At 35.3% G+C, this 22,314-nt stretch overlaps 2 protein-coding genes across 2 annotated transcripts; one reads left to right on the top strand and one right to left on the bottom strand.

Annotated features, from left to right (window-relative positions):
• Positions 1 to 9,145: 9,145 nt before the first annotated feature.
• LOC114385047 (L-type lectin-domain containing receptor kinase VIII.2-like) lies at positions 9,146 to 11,654 on the top strand. Its single transcript, XM_028344986.1, has one exon. It carries the CDS (start codon positions 9,222 to 9,224, stop codon positions 11,268 to 11,270), a length of 2,049 nt encoding a protein of 682 aa, XP_028200787.1. The 5' UTR covers positions 9,146 to 9,221; the 3' UTR covers positions 11,271 to 11,654.
• A 3,707-nt stretch (positions 11,655 to 15,361) lies between these two features.
• On the bottom strand, positions 15,362 to 16,296 carry LOC114383582. Its single transcript, XM_028343277.1, has one exon. It carries the CDS (start codon positions 15,946 to 15,948, stop codon positions 15,574 to 15,576), a length of 375 nt encoding a protein of 124 aa, XP_028199078.1. The 5' UTR covers positions 15,949 to 16,296; the 3' UTR covers positions 15,362 to 15,573.
• Positions 16,297 to 22,314: the final 6,018 nt, after the last annotated feature.

The following is a 22,314-nucleotide window of genomic DNA, read 5'->3' as shown; positions in this document are numbered from 1 at the left end:
AGATGAGGTAGGGAGAAGAAGGAAAGGGAAAGGGTGAGGGGTTTGGGCAGAGAAGACAAGGGAAGAAGGAAGAGGAATGAGGGAGAGAGGGGAGTTTGGGCGAAGAAAAAGAGGGAAGGGGAAAGGGTTGTTGGATCAAGTGGCCTCGGAATAATTAAGAAGGGGGGGGAGGTGAATTAATTATTAATGTTCCTTGACTAATTAAAATCTATCATTCTTAATGTTACTAGATTTAATTAGGCTTTTACCGCAAAGTTAAGAAAGTAAAGAGCAGTAATTGAAACTTAACCAAAAGTAAAAGCGATAATTAAAAGTGCACAACAAAAATTAAAAGTGTAGGGAAGAAGAAGACAAACATAAGAATTTTATACTGGTTCGGCAACAACCCGTGCCTACATCCAGTCCCCAAGCAACCTGCGGTCCTTGAGATTTGTTTTCAACCTTGTAAAATCCTTTACAAGCAAAGATCCACAAGGGATGTACCCTCCCTTATTCTCTTTGAACAACCAAGTGGATGTACCCTCCACTTGAACTAATCCAAAAGAGATGTACCCTCTCTTGTTCTCAGTTACAACAACCCAAGTAGATGTACCCTCTACTTGTACCATAAAGGATCTACCCTCCAATGTGTTAAGAAAAAGTTCTCAAGCGGTTAGTTCTTTGAATCTTTGTAAAGGGGAAACAAAAGATATCTCAGGCGGTTAGTCCTTTGAAATATTTTGTTTAAGGGAAAGGGAAGAATAAAAAGAATTCTCAGACTGTGTCCTTTTGAATTCTTTGAAAAGGGAGAAGGGAGACACAAAAGAATTCAGGCGGTTAGTCCTTTGTTCTTTTGGAAAAGGGAGAAGAGAGACACAAAAAGAATTCAGGCGATTAGTCCTTGTTGAATTCTTTTTGCCAAAGGGAGAAGAGAATGAAAAGATATAGCACACTTTTGTTTTATGCAGAAGAACAAGGTTTGGAAAACAGAAAACTTAGAAAGCTTTTTGGCAAAGGAAGAAGAAGAAAGATGAGAAGCAAAGGTTTCAAGATATCTCAAAAGTTGTTCAAAGAAGTTCAAAAAAGTTGTAAAAGTTATTTGAATGCAAGTCAAGGTCTTGCTTTTATAGACTCTTCATGTCTGGTCAAGAAAACCATTGGAAGAGTTATAACCTTGAGAAAATCTTGAGAAAACCACTGGAAGAGTTACATCTCTTGACTTTTTATTCAGAACTTGTCACTGGTAATCGATTACCAAAACCATGTAATCGATTACACAATGCATTTTATGAAAAGATGTGACTCTTCACAATTGAATTTGAATTTCAACGTTCAGATACACTGGTAATCGATTAGCAATATATTGTAATCGATTACACCATTTAAAAAAACATTTGGAACGTTGCAAATTCAGTTAAAAGCTTTTAAAATCAAACTTTATCACTGATAATCGATTACAGGAAACTGGTAATCGATTACCAGAGAGTAAATACTCTGGTAACTTAGAAAAATTTGAGAAAACTTTTCTTGTAAAACAAAACTGTGCTATGTTTGGTTTTTGAAAAATCTTTTTTAATACTTCCCTTGTGAAGTCTTGACTTGTTGCTTTTTGGTTTTTTCTCTTGAATTTTGAATTCATCTTCTCTTGAATCTTGATTCTTCTTGATGTCTTTTCTTTAATCTTGATCTTGAACTTGTTGACTCAATCTTGACATCATTCTTTTGGGCTTCTTTTTGTCATCATCAAAATTTCTTGAATCATACTTGATTCATCATCCTGAAGCTTGCTTCTACAAGGGTGGGGGTGGGGAGAATCTACCTTAGGTGCAGTTTTGTCCTTTCACTACCATTTTTTTAAAAAAAAATAGTAATGTCAATAGCAAATTAGATAGTGGGAAAAACAATTTCCTAATTTCTATCCAAATCTTGTCCATGAGATTAATGCCCAACAAGCCATGGGCTAGTTACCGTCTAGGAGTGATATGGGATCAAACTTGTTGGACATAGTTTAGTTTTCAAATTGTATCATGATATTTTAGGTGTAATTCATGAATTGGTTTTCAATTTATATATATATGATCTCTAGATTTTTTTTCTTGTTATTTTAGGAGGACTAGAATCTTGAATGCCTTTTAAATTTATAAATTATATATAAAAAAATCTCTTGCAAAGATTAAATGCATTTTGTAGAATGGTTTTACCTAGATGTTTTATTTTTGTTTTTATTTACCCCGTATTCTAAATTATTTTCAAAAATTCAATATTAATGTTATTATTTGTCTCCTTTGTGTGTTATTTTTGTTAGAGATCACAAATAGTCTCCCTAAAATAACAAATTGATCGAACACTTACTTTTCTGTCAAAGGGTCACTAGCTATGCCAAATGGTTCTTTTGTCAACAACTTATATGCTTCTTTCATGTACATGTGACCAAATAGGAGAGGTACTTGCAAAAGACACTCTAACGCTCAAGTAAGAATTCAGTTCAAAACTATTAATAATATCGAGTGAATACTCAAAAGTGAAGTCAATCCTTTTACTTGGGGGGATCCTCCTCTTATACTGACCTAACTGGTCCTTGGGTCTATGGGGATGCATGTTCCGATTACCAGCTAGATAATATGTCTCTTAGTCTTGGTGCTTTTGACCAAGTAATTACCTTTTAAGTGAATTTATTGACTATAATCTTGGCCAAACGACACTCATCACTTATGTATATTGAAACCAGAGGTGTATCGTACGAAATATGTGAGTATATAGCGAAAGATACTCAACTTCATAGGAATATGTTACACTAAATACTTACATAAGCGTCTTTTAATTCTGTCTGAATACTTATCTATTATATAATCTTTAATGCTATATACCCAAAACTCAGATGACTAATAATAAAACTAAAATGATTTCATGTGAATTAATTGATCACCTGATAGTATTTGATTCCTTTGTGTGACTACTGTACTTGCCCCTTAACTGTCAAAGAGTCTGAAATATATAAGATAAAAAGTTAGTGACACAAATGATAGCATGCATGAATACCGAAGTTTTGAAAATAATTTAAAATACGCGGCCAGAAAACAAAAGTAAAATCATTATTTCTTGACCAACCCAAAAATTATATATATATATATATATATATATATATATATATTAAAAACGATAAAATTAAAAAGCATTCAACAATTCTAGTCATACATGAATTACACCAAAAACCACCATGATATGAAACAATTTGAAAATTAAACTACATCGATCCAACAAGTCAGTTTCCATATCATTCCTAAACGGTGGGTCGAGCCCATGACTTATTCGACACTAATCTCAGTTTGCCGTTTGCCTACCTTACAATCATCTTAATTTTTAAATTAATGGCCTTCCATCATCATCATCCTCATCATCTATAGTCTGATGGGAAGTGTTTGATATGTAATAAATTGAAGAGCTAAAGGAACTAGATTTAATTATGTTATAAGTATTTAAAATTTAATAAGTTATTTATAATTTATATTTTAAATTTTTTAAATGAGACAATATGTCATAAGTGCTTTTATATATATATATATATATATATATATATATATATATATATATAACACAAAAATATTAAAAGCAAAAAAATGCTAGTCACAATTTATCTATTTATAATTTTTAAATACAAAAGTTAAAGTATCATAAACTTTTTTATCCTTGGTTAGAAAATATGAATATTTTTCAATTCACTTGATAAAAAAATTAATTTTATTTATAGTGGATGATTATCACTAATCTAAAAGAATTAATAATTATAATTTGATTTTTGTAGGAGTTAATAGTTATATATATATATATATATATATATATATATTTGGACGAAAAAATAAATGAAATAAAATATTTAATTTGAAGGAAGAAAGGAAAATAAATGTTCAAATTATACGTTTAAATAACATGCATGAAAAAATGATTAGCTGATGTAATTGATTAATTCTTTTAAATGTGAAATTGAAAGTTATAAATGTTACTAAATTTGCAAGTGACATCATCTTCATTGAATTAATGAATTATTGTAGAAGCACGTTTCCCTAAAACCGTAAACGTCAACAGGAAAAATTAAAAAACAAAGACAGAAAAAGCGATCGAGTCAACTTTCTCGTTGCATTTCATACATCTTAATATTACTATAGTGAAAGGAAATCAAAATGGCATAAAAAAATAAAATAAAACTGTAATAGAGAGAAAGACACCTCGTAGAACAAGTACATTTGGTGAAGGTTTTAAAAAAATGATCTCTAAGCACAATTGTTGTCCTACTCATAATAACCTTGTCATAATTGGTGTTTGCATCAATGCCATCTCCATTAGCTTGTTTGCAAATTTCTATAATACGAGAATGGTAACAAACCGCAACCACATGGATTCATTTGACCAGGTTCTATTATTAAATTCTCAATTTCATCTTCTATTACTATTAATTTATCAATTAATTACATAGATTATTGACTACACCGATCAATCAGCAGATACCATAAAATAATAAGCAGACGGTGTTCTGCTTCTTTGTTAATTTGATCCACAATTAATTTTTCTCAATTATTATCATGCACATTTGATAGTTTTTTTTATTATCGGCAAACGTTATTTATTATTTACTTTTGTTGTATTATAATTGTCGTGAAAAAAAATGTTTCAAAATAATTATTATTTTAGGTTTTAACGTAACATTAATTATTCTTTTTCTATTTATATTCTTATAATATTAATTGTGGATAAAAAAATTTATAAATAAATTAATGATAATATCTATTATTTTTCATCTATTTTTTTATATGTGTAAATCAAACTAAGATGATAATTATGTTGAGATGGAGAAAATAGGTTGTTAGTTTAGAGCAGAAACCTATCATTTTTTTCTCCTTCTCTTTCTTCTTAACCTTTCAATCAAGCTTATATTTTCATGCGGGTGTCACGTTGAATAATATTCCTTAGACTCATGTTAAAACTTGTTTGGTCTCTCTCTCTCTCTCTCTCTCTCTCTCTCTCTATATATATATATATATATATATATATATATTATGGTCTTGCTGTCATTTTCGTTCGAGTTACGAAAATGGTATGGTTGTCCAAATACAAAACGAGTGATGTTTTAATTGCAAATAGAATATTTGTTTACATGTGAGTGTGACAGGACATGCACTAATAAGATAATAATAAGTGAAACAAATCAGAACAGTTAGATCATTAAATCAGAGAAATTTTAGCATTACTCTTTCCAAGTTAAGAATATATTTAGGAGATATAAGATTGATTTGATGATAATCTTTCACTAACAAAAATTAATAATTAATATTTATTAATAAAAAAGCTAAAAATATATTTGAATAAGATATATGTGATTCAATGTGTGGGATAAATTTATAATTTACTTTTAAAAAAATGGCATCCATGATAGCTATACATGGTCATAATGTAGTATGTATTGCTTATTTGAAATAAAAATATATTAAAAGAGACATTTTATAATAAAAAAATCACTCAAAAGAAAGACATTATTATTGATATTTAACAAGTTCATTCGTTTGAAAAATTAACCAATTTTTTTAAAAAGTTGGTGTTAAGTAAAACATTTGAGCAGCAAATATACAAGATGGACGACCTTCAACGTCTTAAAAGATAATTATCTCCGAAGGAAGAAAGAAATAAATACATTTTATATTCTCTTTTTTTTTTGTCATGATTTTGTTCCATTGGATTTTTTTAGGAGAATCCCATTGAATTTTATTGACAAGATTTTTAATGAAATAATATATGATAATGTATTAACCAAAGATGTAGTCTTTTTTCTTCATTAGATTTTTGTTTCACAATATTAGTTTAGCAAGATTTGAATGAGACCCGTTACAAAAGTAGACATCTAAGAAATATTATTATTTATGTTTTATCATTAATTTATTTATAAATTTTTTGTCCATAATTAATATTATAAGGAATATAATAAGTGAAAAATAATTAATGTTGCATTAAAAATAAAATAATAATAATTATTCTTGTTATACGACAATTATTATATGGTATTGAAGGAGTATATAATTAAATTATTAAGTTATGGAATAATTATTTTAAAATTTATATTTATGATTTTTAATGGGTTGATAATGGTAGCATAAAAACTTTAATCAGATTATAAATTTTATTTTCTTTAGTATTTACTGCAAGGTCAGAATTCATGCTGAGAGATGGTCCACCTTTGATTTGATGAATTACACCCGATGTCGTAAACAAGTGACCTGAATTTAAGAATGTGTTCCTTAGTCGGTTTGTGATAATTCTTTTGAAGAGATTTTCTTGCATTGTCTCTACCTTTTGAAGAGATGGTCCACTTTTGATTGGATCGACGATATTTTCTTACATTCTCTTAAATTTGAATACTTTATACACCATTACATTAAATACTTTAAAGAAAAAATTTATCATCCATATTAATTATATCTTACTTGAAAAGAATGAGAGTCTATAAGTAAATATAGCCTAAAGAAAAAGAATGAGAGTCTATAAGTATTTGTAGAGTTCTTTTAGTAGTTATTGTTTTTAGTTTTTGAAGAAAGTATCAAAACTAGCTTTTTGTATTTTTATGCTTTGGTTAACAAAATATTTCATTAAATTACATTTTTTTAATGTACCTTTTAATCATTTTTTTTTAAAAAATTCGAACAAACGACCCTTAGTTCGTTTGTAAACTTTGATGTAATTCTTAATCGATAGGGATAAGTTCTGACATCTACACTAATGATAATCAAATTTGAGTTCACGTTAATAACTTTTTTCTTGAGGATACACGTTAATCACATAAGTAAATCAAAAGTGTTAAAATAACATGAAGAATGGTTAGCTGATGTAAGTGAATAGTTCTTTTATTCTTTTAATATATTTCAAGTAAAATCGAAAGTTCTCCTAAAAAAAGTAAAATTGGAAGTTAAATGTTCTTAAATTCGCAAATGACATTGTATTATTGTAGAAGGCTCGTTTCCTAAAACGGTAAACGTCAACAGGAAAAATAAAAGCAAAGACGGAACAAGCGAGTCAACTTTCTCGTTACCTAGCATACATCTAGGCATGGCAACGGAGCGGGTCGGAGTCGGGTTTTGTTTACCCCACCCCAGCCCTCGACTCTCCATTTCCCTCCCCGCTCCCGCCCCCGAAACCGATGGGGGTGTATATTTACACTCCATCCCCGTCCCCGATGGGGTCGGGTTTTTCCGCCTCGTCCTGCTCCTGACATTTTTATGAAATTTTATTAAAAAATATAATTTTTCATAAAATAAAAAATATAATTTTAAATAAAACATAAAATTCAATTCAACACTAACATAAAATTTAATCTAATGGTTTCATATTTCAATGTGTTATATATATTAATAATTAGCGGGGCGAGTTCGGGTACGGGTTCGGGACGGGTATTGAGAATCTCATCCCCGACCCCAAACCCGAATTTGACTATAGGGGAAAATTTGACCCCGATCCTGGTCAACTCGGATTTTTCCCGTCAAAATCGGGACGGGTTTGGGGCGGACCCCACGGGTTCGAGCCCCGTTGCCATGCCTACGTACATCTTACTTCTCTAAAAAGAAAGGCCTTCAACTTACTATATTGAAAGGAAAACAAAATGAACTCGGTGTAAATTTAATACGTATAATAAGTTGGTTAACTTCATAATTATTCTAAAAATCACATTTATTATAATTTTGGATCATTATAATATTAATGAAAAATATCTTGTAAGTTTATTGATAATTATTTAAAAATCTCTTCCATCAACTATATATTTTTTTATATTTTTTTTATCAAGATTGTTGGAACTTGAATATTTTGTTTAAGAAGACCATTCACAATGTGATAATATTCATGATTTTAAAACCCAATTGATTATTTTTATCGAAAATGATCATGTGTCCAGTCCAACACATCCTAAAAGTTAATATGTTCTTAAATTGATTCAAAATCGCGAATCATTCGAAAATCAATAAAACCCAATGGCTTAATTGATTTTATCGGTTTCACTTTAAATTGTTTTTTTAACTTTCAAAATGATGCCCTTTTGATTTAACAAAAATTATTTGATATTGGCAAACTTAAATATTAAGTTGGATTAAATTTGTTATATATTATGATATTTTTAAGTGAACTTTAATTTTTATTATTATCAATTTATATATATTATGTTATTTTTTGTTAAAATATGAAAAAAAATTATTTTATTAAAACCCATTCCACCTCGGTTTAACTCCAATTAAACTATTAACCCTTAAATCTCGAACCAGTGTCTGCTGGATTGGATCACCAGTACAGTTTTGAGAGAACGTTAATAAAAGACAGCAACAAAACCGCATATGCAAGTAGCAGCCTTATTTTGACGTGGTTCTATAATTGAATTCTCTATTCCATTCATCTGCTATTCTCCTAATCGATCAATTATATTGATTATTGACTACATCAATCAGATCCCGTAAAACAATAACCAGACGGCACTCTGCTTGTTAGTTTGATCCACAATTATATTTCTCAATTATTATCATGATGATGCACATATCACAGTGAAGAATATTCCATAGACACGTGTTAAATCTTCTTTGATTTAACTTTATATTATCTAAAATAAAATGCTGTGATCTGGCTTTCATTTTCATTCATATGGGTTACGGAAATTGGTATGGTTGAGCCAAAAACAAAACGTGAGTGGACCAGCCACTCTGAGGAACCAATTTTGCACCTCATATATCTCTATTGTCATATCATACCCCACATAGCAGGTTGCATTGCTTCCCTAATGTGAGTGATATTAATCAAACTTACGTTGATTACCCTCCGTCATTGTCCTCTTCAAATAATTTATATCACATAATTTCAATTATTTTATCATCTTTTAAATCTAAGTGAGTTAAGTCCAAGTCATAATCTAGTCAGATTTGCTTTCTACTGTTTTGGTTTATTAACCTGCTTAAATATATTTTATTTTGATTTAAACATTTATTATTATTCTTCATCTCTTAAGTAATATATGACAAACTAACGAATATTACATTATCACTTGACAAAGTTAGACTAACGGTAAATATTAAAATTAAAAGTTTGAAAATGTAGTAAAATAAAAAAATAATTTTTAGATAGTAATATATATATAAGCCTAATTAACCATTGGCACCTAATTCAATCATCTTCTTAGCTTTATCATGTGGCATTACTACCACCAATATTAGCACCAGCTGAATATGATTGGAATTTCGTTTGTTCTCTGTCATGCTGCTATGGCTTCCTTATCGAATATCTTACTGATGTTTTGTTTGTTCAATCTTCTAGCATACCCAGTTTCAGTTCATTCAGCTGGTGAAGTTCCAATTAATGTGACAAAGCACTTTTCCTTCTATAACTTCAGCTTCAGCAACAACCCCAGATTAGTCCATGATGTGAAGCTCCTAGGCAGTGCCAAGTTCTCAAATGAAAAGGGTGCTCTTCAAATCCCCAATGAATCAGAAGATATAAGACACCAAGCTGGTAGAGGCATCTATTCCTTCCCAATTCGCCTGCTAGATCCAAGCACCAAGACTCCAGCTTCATTTCAAACCACTTTCTCTTTCCAAATGAACAATTCCACTGCCTCTGAGCAAGCTGCTTATGGAGGAAGTGGCCTCACTTTCATCATTGTCCCTGATGAGTTCACCGTTGGAAGGTCGGGACCGTGGCTTGGCATGCTCAATGATGCTTGTGAGAATGACTACAAGGCAGTGGCAGTGGAGTTCGACACAAGAAAGAACCCGGAGTTTGGAGATCCAAATGACAACCATGTTGGCATCAACTTAGGTACCATAGTGTCTACTAAAGTCATCAATGTTTCTGATGTTGGATTGTCCCTTAAGGATGGTTCTGTTTACCGCGCTTGGATCACCTATGATGGTCCTCAAAGAAGAATGGACATTCGTCTTGGAAAGGCAAACCAAGAGGATTATCCTTCCAAGCCCATGTTCTCAGAATCTATGGATCTCTCTCCTTATCTAAATGAGTACATGTTTGTGGGGTTCTCAGCTTCCACAGGTAACCATACACAAATCCACAACTTACTCTCTTGGAACTTCACTTCCACAAGCCAAGCTTTTCTTCACTTGCCTTCATCTGAATCCTGCCAGGGTAAGATCTTACTTGAGAATAGCACTGCTGCCACAGAACCAACAAATTCACAGAAGTCTTCTAAGAATGAACCACCGCGAAGCTTTTTGATTTTTGTGGCAGCTGTGGCATTGGCTCTGGCTCTTTTCCTTGGCTTTTACTTCATCAGCAAGCACAGGAGAAATGCTGCCAAGTTGAACACTTCAGTGGAGACAGAGCTTCACATGCCAAGGCCTCCAAACAAACCACGGCGCTTTGCCTTTTCTCAACTTTCAACTGCAACTCGGTCATTCAGTGAGATAGAGTTGCTCGGCAGTGATAATAGAGGAGAGTACTACAGAGGGAAGCTTTCTGGTGGCAGTCAGGTGGCCGTGAAAAGGTTCTCAGCTCAGTTTCTCAGCACACATGGATCAGACAAGAAGCGTTTGTTGAAGGAAATCAAAGGCATTAGCCATGTTCGCCACCCGAATTTGCTTCCTGTTAGAGGGTGGTGTCAAGACAACCATGAAATCATGGTGGCCTATGACTTTGTCCCCAACGGCAGCCTAGATAAATGGCTATTTGGGGCCGGTGTTCTTCCGTGGACTCGGCGGTTCAAAGTTATTAAGGATGTGGCTGATGGCTTGAGCTTCCTCCATACCAAGCAACTAGCCCACAAGAACTTGAAATGCAGCAGTGTGTTTCTAGATGTCAATTTCAGAGCTGTTTTGGGTGATTTTGGGTTTGTGTTGATGGGTGCAGAATCAAAACACTTTGAGTCACAAGTGTGCCAAGGTGCTGATGTGTTTGAATTTGGTGTCCTTGTGTTGGAAGTGATAGCTGGAAGGGTAAGGGATGAGAAAGAGGAGGGAAATCCAGAAGAGAGGAACCTACTGGGTTATGCTTGGAACTTGCATCAGATTGATGAAAAGGTGAAGCTGGTGGACAAAAGGATGGGATCATTGATCAACCTGGAGCAGGCAATTCGCGCTCTTGAAATTGGGTTGCTTTGCACTCTAAATGAGAACAAAGGAAGGCCCTCAATGGAACAAGTGGTGGATTTTCTTCTCAACATGGATAAGCCTATTCCTGAGCTGCCAAGAACTCGCCCTGTTGCCTTGTTCCCCTATAATAGCGCCAACACGGGACTTTGCAATGCATATTCTTGCACTTTTTAAGTGGAGCCATGAGGTTGCTGAATGATTATGTGGGAGATGTATGAATAAATGTGAAAAAGACCATTTTTAGGCCTGCAACAACGGATTGATTTTCCAAATGCTGTAAGTGCTTAAAATGCTGTGTGTCTGTGAAGATGGTTGATAAATATTGTATTGTATTAGCCTTGGGGATTCATTTTCAGTATGCTTTAGCATCACAGCCTCGATGTAGGATTATTTGTAATTCTGTTTAGGATCCACTTGTTATATGGAAAGTGAAAGATGGTTGATAATGCTAAAAAGGGAAAGTAGAGTCAATCTTATTATTATTGTTATTATTATTTATATAGGTTAAATTATATGAAGCACAGCTCAATTGTTCCCTTCTCGGGGCATTTTCTTTTATTTTTGCCCCCCTCCCCTCCCCAAATTTTTTCAGCCCCAAAGCTATTACTCCAATTATTTCTGTTTCTGGTTTATGCATGAAATTATATTTGGGATAGAATCATGTGTAATAAACAAGACTGGTTGATTTGGAATACTCTAGTGATCATTCTATCATAGTGATATAGCATATGGGTTCGTGCCAAATAGCAGGAATAAAATATAAATAAATATTGTTTGTTAACATGTCATTATAACATTAAAAGAATGCACTGAGAGCTATGCTCTCTGAGTTAGTTCATCTTTCTCCTTTGCATTTTAGTGATTTCTTTCTTTCATTTTTGTAGAATGTGTTGGCAATAAAAGGGTGTATAATGCAAATTGCAATATATTATGCTTATATTGATAACATTCCAACCAGATGGAAGGAACTTCTGCAAGGGTGAACATATATTATTTTTGGTGGTTGACTGGTGGTTTCATCTAGCATTTAAATTGCATGTGTTCAAGTTTTAGAATATTGTGTAAATGAAATGCTTGTTGTGAGATGCTGTTGCATGTTTTCGGTTTTTGATTTGGCTATAATGATTATTTTATTTAGTTCTGCTGTGGTCCTATAATATTGTGTTGATTAGGGTGAAGGGATTATTGTATTTATTTGTTTTTGTCATTTACATATCATTTACATTATTATTAATTTTTCTTGGTTGTATATATGTGTAAATTTTGTGTTGAAGTGCACCATGGTGGATAGTTTGTGAAGTCCCCTGTAATGTACCATGGGGGGCAATGCTGTGTATGGGAGTGTGATTAAGATTTTTGGTCTTACTGGTAGTGTCTTGCTGGAATTAAGGAGTTGGCATATGCGACAATTGACACTATGTGGTATAACATAGGTGGGAAGAGGTTGGATATTGGCTATGAAAAGGATAGTGCTGCTAAAATCAGTTTTGGTGAGACTGAAAATGATGCAAATACTGATTTCGATATTTTTTACAATGTTAACCAGAAAGCAGGGTTGGGAGGGAAAGAAAAAGCTAAAAGTGAAAGAGGTTTTAGAAGGACAAGAGGGAAAAGGAAGGGAAATTCTACGAGTATATAAAAGGGAAAGAAGTGCAGGAAGATGAGAACAAGGGGAAGGGAAACCAGTGCAGGAAGAATAGAAGGGGAAAGGAAAAAATAACAAAAAAAAGAGAAAGACGTAGAGAAGGGAAAATCAAATGAGAAGGTTAATGATGATGTCATGAAGCTGTTCAGAAACAATCAAGGGAAAGGGGGAGGCCTACAAAACAAAACAAAAGGTTCTATGTACACCATTTGAAGATAGTGACATGAGTCAAAAGGGATGATAGTGACTCAGATTAGGGAATGAACATGAATGGACCATGTCGAATGGGCACTTCTAGAGCTTGAATCTGACTCCTCTTGCGGAATGCACTTTAGAAATAAAACCGTGCACACACAATAGTGGATTACTAAAGAAGTTATTAATAAAATATAATGATAAAAGCTTTTTGGTGGGGTCCATTGGAAAACAACAAAAGAGAGTTGTTCCATTGTAGAGATTTATTACTTAGAGTTACTTGTATTGGGAAAAGTATTGTAAGTTGCTGTAATGTGGATGCTCCAAGAAAACAACGGTTGCTAGTTATGATAAAATCAAAATACATATACAACACAATTTAAGTTAATTACAATTTTAACTATTAATTTTTTAATCAGCGTTTGTAAGTGAACTTTAGCCTCTAAAATGTACTCCACTTACTTCAGAGTAGCCAAATCTGCAAAGTTTATGATGATGACAAGTTCAATGTTGAAGTTGAGTATTTATCTGAAGAGTTGCACAGTGGGGGAAACATGGCTTGTTCCAAATGCCAAAAAAGATTGATTACAAATAGGAATTATGCACCTTTTGTCTTGTTTGCATCAAGGGAAGACTTCAACGATGCTATCAAGGCATATATCTAGTACAAAGTGGTAGATATTTTCAAATTCAGAAAAAGGACAACATTAGAGTAAGGGTTGTCTGCCAGGTTGGGAGTGAGTGGATGGCATTCTGTGCCAAGTTACCACCATAGGACACGTGGCAGTTCAGGAAACTTGTGGACACACAATTGGAGTAAGGAGTACAAAGTCTAATTGATCAGTGCAAATTGGTTGAGTAGAGGTGATTTTGTAAGGAAGAATATATGAATGCAAAATACTTGAGTAGAAGTTAAGACTACGAGCATTTGTCAATGTGTCTCTTAGATGCTTTCTAATGCACTCAAACCAAGTAAGGAATAAGGATATACCGTTTGCAGAAACTTTGAGTGTCACGGTTTCAATGAAAAGCTTAGTGAAACCGTACCTCTTCAAATGACATAAATAGAAGATGATTCCTCTGATGAGGTTGAACTTGAGTTCAACAATTGCTACCATAACTGATGGAAGTCCAAATAATCATAAAGAATCAGGATTTTCGTTTGAGTCCGGAAAAGTGAAATAGTATTTGATTTCACAAAATGTGTCATTCTAATGAATTGATCTATATTTTTTTGGGTTTATAGATATTACCGTGAAAATTGAGTTCGGAGAGGGAAGGAAATGGGTTTAGTTTAACTTCAGCTTATTGGTAATAATTAGCATTGATTATGGGATTACAAATTGTTTCAACATTTCTTATTAGTAGACTATGAAAATTAAGAGAATGGAAAGGCAAAAAAGTTATTCAGCCTCACTTTTTATGTTAAGACAAGATTTTCCTCCTTAATAACGCATTGATGTTTTGCCTACACAATAAGCTTGTTGCTTCATCAGTACATACTTAAAAGTAGGGTCTGCAGACGCATCTTAGAACTTGTGAACAATAAATTTTCTCACATGAAAGCTGATCATTTTATGCCCCAAACAAAAGTCAATACGCTCAAAGGACGTGTCCACACTCCACATATTCTTTCACAAGTAACTCGGTTTTTATAACCACCAATTAGAAAAGCAAAAGGGATACTGATCTACAATGGCAGGCTTTTCATTTAAACAATGTACAAATATAAAATTCATAAGCTAATCATATGCAAGTAGGCCAGCTCAATTTCGCAACAATGTAGTCTATCTCAAGTACATTAAACATTGTTAAGGAAATGGAATCTGACAACTACTCTGCAAATAGTATATTCTTACTAGTTTTGAGTGCGCATTAGGAAGCATGTAGGAGACACTTACATTGACAAATGCTCGTACCTACTACTCAAGTATTTTGCATTCATTCTGCCTTAGAGAATTACTAAACAGTCAGATAATTTAGATTTACCATTCACATTTTTGCAGTAATTCTAACATGCACCCTTCAAGTTAGGATGCATTCATGTAGCTTATATGTGTCTTCTGACCCTTCAAAGTTTGTTCCGATCGAGAGGAACCATTACATGAAGACTGGATGACTCATATTTTAAGTCTAACTTAAAATATATATCTAAAACGTGAGCCATTGGATCTTCATCTAACTACAACTCTGATTCATGAATGTGCAAATACAGGGAATCGATTCCCACTTGAACTCATCTTTCTACAGCTTCTGATGACTAACATAATGCAGCAAACATGAAGCACAACAAATAAGAGTCTAAGTTTGATATTATATAAGATTTAAATATTCTTAAGCTGCCAAAAAACTAAAATTCATCTTGATATGACTTTTAAAGTTATTATAATCTCCAACATTCTTAATTATACCACAGTCACAAATAGAAAGCAAGCGTGTTCCAATTAAATTCATAAAATAAACCACACCAACATCATGAATCAAGAAAGTTGTGAAATTACAATAATAAGAATAATCATACATACAATACAAGAATGGCCGTTTGATCAATTTACAAAAAGAACCCTCAAAGAATCCCAAAGAACCAAAACCATAACACCCTCTGATCATGGTAAATACATAAAGAAACCCAATTATCTAAAAAAGACCGAACAACACGGAGAACCCCAACACAATGAGCCAAACAATGTGCACCAAAAGCAGAGCTTGCCCAGGAATCGGCGCCGAGCCACCATTCCCGACTTCACAGAACCCCAATTTCGCAACCTCCACGCCTGCGCACGCCGCCTCTGCGCAACCGCACCAGTACGTCACGCCGTCCGCGCCGCAAACGGGGTCGGCGCGGAAGCACTTTGCCGGGCACGAAGACGGCGTCGTTTTGCCGCACAGGCTGTCCGACGGCAGCCGCAGCACGCCGGGGTCCTCGAGATCCGCCGCCGCCGCGACGGGGAGGATTACGCAGAGCGCGGCGACGGCGATCGCGACGACTAGGAATCGTGAGGATTTCGGCATCGTTGGTTTCTGAGATCGCGAGCTACGAGGGCTCGCCGTGGCGTACTTGAGGACCCAGTTGGGGAAAGTTTCGGGATTTGGAGGATTGGGAAGAAGAGGGTTGGGGAATTGGAATGTGGATTGAAACCCTAATTGAGGAAATTTGGGGGGTTTTGTTTACCGTGTTGGCGACGAAAAAGGAAAGGAAAGGAAGAAACTAGAAAGAATCTTTGTTGTTGTCGCCGTTGGTTGGAGAATGAGCCTAGTCTTTTCCGTTTCTTCTTTTTAACGGACGAAAATCGATTTACACCTAATTTAGGGAAATTTTGAAATTTGGAATTGTGTTAATGCAAATTACGTGTGTTTGGACGAATTTCGCAAGGTCATCAATTATATGGAATTTACCCCTAATAGGTTCGTGACTTCATGTTATGCAAAATAAAATGTGGAAGCTTCCTTTCCTTTTCTTTTTCTTTTTTAAGGAAAGAAAAGTATGTAATTAAAAAATCAGAATTACTTTTTTGGTGTGCCATGTGCATGGTAGCTAAAAGATGCTGAAGGAAGAAGTTGTATAAATGAGCCACCTTTTTTTTTGGGGGGAAAATGTAAATTATATTAAACTCAAAATGATACAATAATAAATGGGGCATATCCCGCAGTTAAAGAAAATCAAAAGTCTCCTTAATACAAGAAGACATATATCAAGATGCTAAAACAAATGCAACAAGTGCACTTATCTATACATAAGAAACTTAATCTTGCTAATAACCTCTATGACAGAAAATTGATAATCTTCAAAAATCAGCTTGTTCCTAGACAGCCAAATGCAGAAGACTGTAATTGCTATAGCCAGACAACGTAATTTTCCTTGAACACCTGATGTGGATCTGCCCCTAATTAAAGAGTCAGTAATGCGCTGTAAAGAAGTGAAACGCCTGCGAAAAGGAGCCAAATCACGAATGTGAGTCCAAACTTGGAGAGATTTCCTGCAAGAAAAGAATAAATGAGCATTTGACTCAGGCTCATTTGAACATAAAGGGCAGAGGGAACCCTTGTTCAAAAAAGCAACTTTGTCAAGAGTAAGCAGCCGATTCCTTTTAGCAAGCCACAAAATGAAAGACATCTTAGGGGGGATTGCTGGGTTCCATATAACAGAACACCAACTAACAGTAGGCTTGACACCTCTAATGTATTCATAGACTTTGTCAACAAGCAATTGTTCATTGGTGCTCCAAGATTGAATCCTCTTTTTGGCATCTTCCGTACTTAACTCTTTAGAGATAATAAAGTCCCTTATTTGAATGATTTTCTTTATCAAAACTGAATCTGATGAAGAAGAATTGTAATTCCACACATCGCTCCCTCTGAAATAGTAATGGTGAACCCACCGAACCCATAGAGAATCTTTCTTACAATGAAAGTCCCACAGGATACAGAAAAGAAGCGCAAGGTTCCAGTCCTTGAGATTAAAAAGGCCTAAACCCCCTTCTTTTTTCGGAGAACAAACTACTGACCAAGCAATCAAGGGCTTGTGTTTGCCAATATCCGCTTTGCCCCACAGAAAATTACGGCACGAAACGTTGATCCGGTCCAGAACAGATTGCGGCAAAGGAAAAATCCCCATCCATAAATTCACAATTCCCTGAATAACCGCTCTGATCAACTCTAACTTACCTGCATAAGATAAAGACTTTTTGCTTCATCCTTGAATCAGGCCAGTAATCTTAGAAAGCAAGGGAGCATAATGACATACATTTAATCTAGATGATAAAAGGGGAACACCTAAGTATCTGAAAGGGAAGTCACCCAAGTTAAATCCAGTAAGCTGCTGAATATGAGAAAGCTCATGAGGCCTAATACCGGCTGAGTATATGGCAGATTTATCAGAGCTGATGGAAAGTCCTGAAACCCTACAGAAGTGTTGAAGCTTGGCAAACATAGTTGACACAGAAGAGATATCTCCTCTAGATAGAAGCATAATATCATCTGCAAAAGCCAAATGAGATAGCTGAATACTTGCACAGTTGGGATGAAATTTAAAATTGGCATCTTCCTTGAGGCTGCTCATATCTCTGGAAAAGTACTCCAAACAGAGCACAAACAGATAAGGGGAGAGAGGATCCCCTTGTCTAAGACCCCGCTGCCCTTTGAAGTGACCATAAATGGATCCATTGACTGCCACACTAAAGGAAGTGGAAGAAACACATTCCATGATCCAAGTACAGAACTAGGCTAGAAAGTCAATGGACTTAAGCATCCAATCCAAGAATTCCCAGGAAATGGAATCCTAAGCTTTATGCAAGTCAATTTTCAGGAGGCATCTCGGAGAGGATCTTTTCCGAGCATATTTGCGCAAAATCTCTTGAACTAGGAAGATGTTGTCCATCATCTTTCTGTTCTTAATGAAAGCAGTTTGAGTTTCCCCAATAATAGTCTCAAGCACTGGGGCTATGCGGTTAGCCAGAATTTTAGATACAATCTTGTATAACAAATTACAGCAAGATATGGGTCTAAAATGGTTAACCTGGGAGGCCTGATCATGCTTAGGAATAAGCGCAATAATAGCATGGTTGAGCTGCTTTAGAATTTTTCCAGTTGTAAAGAATTCATTAACCGCTGCAAAGATATCATCACCAATGATATTCCAAGCCTTCTTGAAGAATAAAACATTGAAACCATCTGGCCTAGGAGCTTTATGATTATCCCTCACAGAAATAACATTCCAAACCTCTTGCTTAGAAGTAGGACAAAGTAAGGCCGCAAAGCAATCGGTGGGAACCTTAGGACCCCTGTTGCAGATCGAAATGGAAGGAGTTTGGGTTAGCTCATGAGCACTAAACAAATTCCTAAAGTGATTCACAAAAGCAAGGGCAATTTCATCTTGGGAGGAAGTGTTATGCCCATCCTCTAGCCTTATGGCAGCAATAAACCGACTATGTCTGTTGCGCTTGATTAAAGCATGAAAGAATTTGGAGCATTTATTAGCCTGCAGGAGATATTTGTTTTTGATGAGCTGAGCAAATTTCATAGACTCCGCTTTTCTAAGCATAATGGTTTGCCCTCTAGTGCGGTTTGCCAGAGCAAGAAGGGAAGGATCCTGAGGATTTTGCTTTAGAGAATTAAGCACATTGTTATATTCAGCCTCAGCTAGCTCTACTCGGTTGGAGATGTTGCTGAACTCCTGCTTAAAAAGATTCTTCAAGGGAGCTTTAAGAGCTTTCAATTTCTTACAGACCTTGAACATGCTACAGCCATGAATATTTTGCTTCCAGCCATCTGCAACAATTCTTAAGAAATTTGGATGATCCACAATAGCATTGTTGAATTTAAATGGAGAATTACCTCTAGGCACTACCAACTCAGTGGTGACAACTAGAGGAGTATGGTCTGAGATAGAAATAAACTCCATAACTTCACAACCAGAATTTCCAAAGGAATTGAACCAGGCCTGGTTACATAAAGCTATGTCCAATTTGCTCCACACCCTGCCATTAGTCCACGTGTACAAGGGGCCATGAGTGTTGATGCTCCCCAACCCCAGGTCAGAATAACAATCAACAAAATCTTGCAACTCATAAGCATTGAGCTCAGTTCCATTGAAACGGTCGGTGGGAGACAGAATGGAGTTAAAGTCACCAATGAGGAGCCAGGGGCAATTCATATTAGCATTGATACTATTCAGATTCATCCAAAGAGATCTTCTTGCCATAATGGAGTGAAGACCATAGATGAAAGAAACCTAAAGGCGCTTGGCAGTGGTTTTACAATCAATAGCACAATGAATCAATTGGGCATTTGACTCTAAAACAGAAAGATGAATCTTATCTTGCTTCCAGAGGATAAGAATTCTGCCAGCATTATGAGAAGCAAAGTTATGGGTGAAGTGCCAGTCACTAAACTTTCTTCTCATGATTTCCTCAACTGAAGCCTTATTCAACTTTGTTTCCAACACAGCCATGACGTTAATTTCCTTGCAGCGAAGGAAGTTCTGCATCGCATGATGCTTCAGAGGCAAATTAAAGCCTCTGATGTTCCAAGAGGCAATGATCATGGATTCGGACGGGAGGAAGCCTCCTCGACCCTAGTTACAACTTTATGATTTCTTCCTCTTTGAACATCAGCTTGCATATCCTCAATACGGGTTGTCTTTATGAGTGACACTTTTTTACCTTTTTTTTGGTGTTTTGTTTTCACCTGAACAAACCCCTCTTCTATAGGATCATCCAACTCAGTGTTCCCTGTTTCTTTGAGGTCAGAAGAATTCTGAAGGACAGGAACATGATTTGCAACTAGAACATGTTTTCTGTGAGGAGGGACAGACAGATTAGTCTGGACATTCTTCGGATTATCAGAGGGGCCTGTTGTATTGGTATGTGGGGGCATTGCTGAATCACCCACTTGTGGCTGGTCCAAGGTGGGGCAGGCTGTGATGAGAACATGCTTATTTGCAGTGAAAGTTTTACAATTAGTGAGGCGGTGCCCAATCATCTTGCAGTGAGTGCAAAAAGAAGGTCTATTTTCATACTCAATCTTTTGCACAAAAGTCTTCCCTGTAGGAAGTCTAAATCGCACTTCATCGATGAGCTCCAAAGAAGCATCAACCTCAACTAAAGCTCTAGCAAAAGAAATAGACCCCTTAGAAGCAGTAAGATGGTCAGATCGAATGGGCGAACCAATCTTGGACAGGATTTTCCCTAAGGCTTGAGGGTTCCAAAGCTCCAGAGGTAGATTTCTGAGTTTAACCTAGACAAGGATCTTGCTGAGCTGTTCATTGCCAAAGTCAAAGAATGCTGGCATAACCTTCAGCAGTAGGGGTCTTTGAAATATGAAGTAAGGGCCTACAGAGAGGACTTGGTTCAGATCGTCTTCAGACTCAAATTTAAACACCAGCCAACCACTTTCATGAGCTGAGTATGAAAACTTGACTCCCCATTTTTGGCAACAATCCAGCAGAGCTTTCTTTCCTGGGAATCGACCAGCCACATAGCCAATAAGGCTATGTCCCCAAGCCTCTTCCAGGGGTTGCAAATCTGTTTCTTCCAACAGCACTTCATCATCAGAGGGTGGAGGGGAGAACTTCATTCCAAAACCTTTGGAAGGACTTCTATTATCTTTGAATAGATTAACCCAAGGAGTGGGAGCCTTATTGTCATCTAACTGCGGTGATGACTTAGAGCCACAGGAGTGAGATGAGTCATCATCAGTGGTTGAATCATTGTCCCCTAAGGTGCAAGAAACCTCTGGGGGAAGATTCAGATTCAGCACTGCATTGCGACAAATTATCAAACACTTGGTGTGTGACATCATCAGTTTTTGCAGAACTTGTCCCTGTCTTTTTTACGAGCACCTTGTCTACAAGATTATCCTGTGAAGCAGTATAAGCATTCTGATTTGCTTGGACAACATCCAAGCAACCAGCCAGACCAGAAGTAGCAGATGTTTGGGATTTACCTGAACCTGAGGTAGTACCCTTCACCATAATTTGCTTTGCAGCTGAGTGCGATTGACGACCCTTGTTCTTCCCCATCAAGAGCAGTTCAAACTGGCAACTATTTCATAGCCCAAGATGAGAAAAAGTGATAGGGCACGCGATTGGAAAACACAAGGAAAAACTTTAGAGACCGAGGCAGTTAAAACTTCCTAGGATCAAAGAAGGAACCCCAGCGTTTGTAGATAGCAAAAACCCACTCCGTCGGTAGCCAAGCCACTGGGCAACACCCAAGGACGGAAGGAACCTTGAGCCACGTATTTTATCATATTTTCGGGTGAATAGATAATTAAGTGTACATTTTTTTAGTTTTTAATTGTGAATGACTGTTCTGTCAAAAAAAAGTTGTGGATGACAGTTTGGAATTTGGATGATGAACAATGATTAATTGTTTATTTTGGGATGGACAAAAAATAACCAAAAGATTGAATTAAATGAAAGTGTAAAAATTGTGTATGATGAACTTCTTTCTTAAAATTATTTACAATGTACATTGAAACCAGGCTTGTTATTTCCACTTTCGGAAATTGCATAAAATTATCATGAATTTGGAAAAGAAAAAACATGTTTAATTGATTTTTTTTCCAATTATATATCGTTAATATATTTTGACGCCTTTATCTTCAACCAAAATATATAAATAAAGAGTTTCTCTGTTTTAAGAAGTCGATTGAAATATACTTTTGACACTTTATTTTATTTTGAAAATAGGTTTTGCTTTTTGTATCTTTTAAAAGAATTTTGGTCCTTCTTTATCTTTTAATTTAAGTCATTGTTATCCTTCTGTCAACGTAAAAACAACATTGGTTTTTTTTTTCCTAGAGAAGAAATAACGTGGTTAATTGCCATTAAATTAAAGGACCAGAATGAATTGAAATATATCAAAACAATTGATTTAT

This window comes from Glycine soja, chromosome 14 (genome assembly GCF_004193775.1).
Source record: "Glycine soja cultivar W05 chromosome 14, ASM419377v2, whole genome shotgun sequence".
NCBI classification, from domain to species: domain Eukaryota; kingdom Viridiplantae; phylum Streptophyta; class Magnoliopsida; order Fabales; family Fabaceae; genus Glycine; species Glycine soja.
This window is presented reverse-complemented; position numbering and strand designations above follow the sequence as displayed.

Bases quoted from the DNA above. Each gene is read 5' to 3' on its own strand.
- LOC114385047 (XM_028344986.1), top strand. From the start codon at position 9,222: ATGATTGGAATTTCGTTTGTTCTCTGTCATGCTGCTATGGCTTCCTTA.
- LOC114383582 (XM_028343277.1), bottom strand. From the start codon at position 15,948: ATGCCGAAATCCTCACGATTCCTAGTCGTCGCGATCGCCGTCGCCGCG.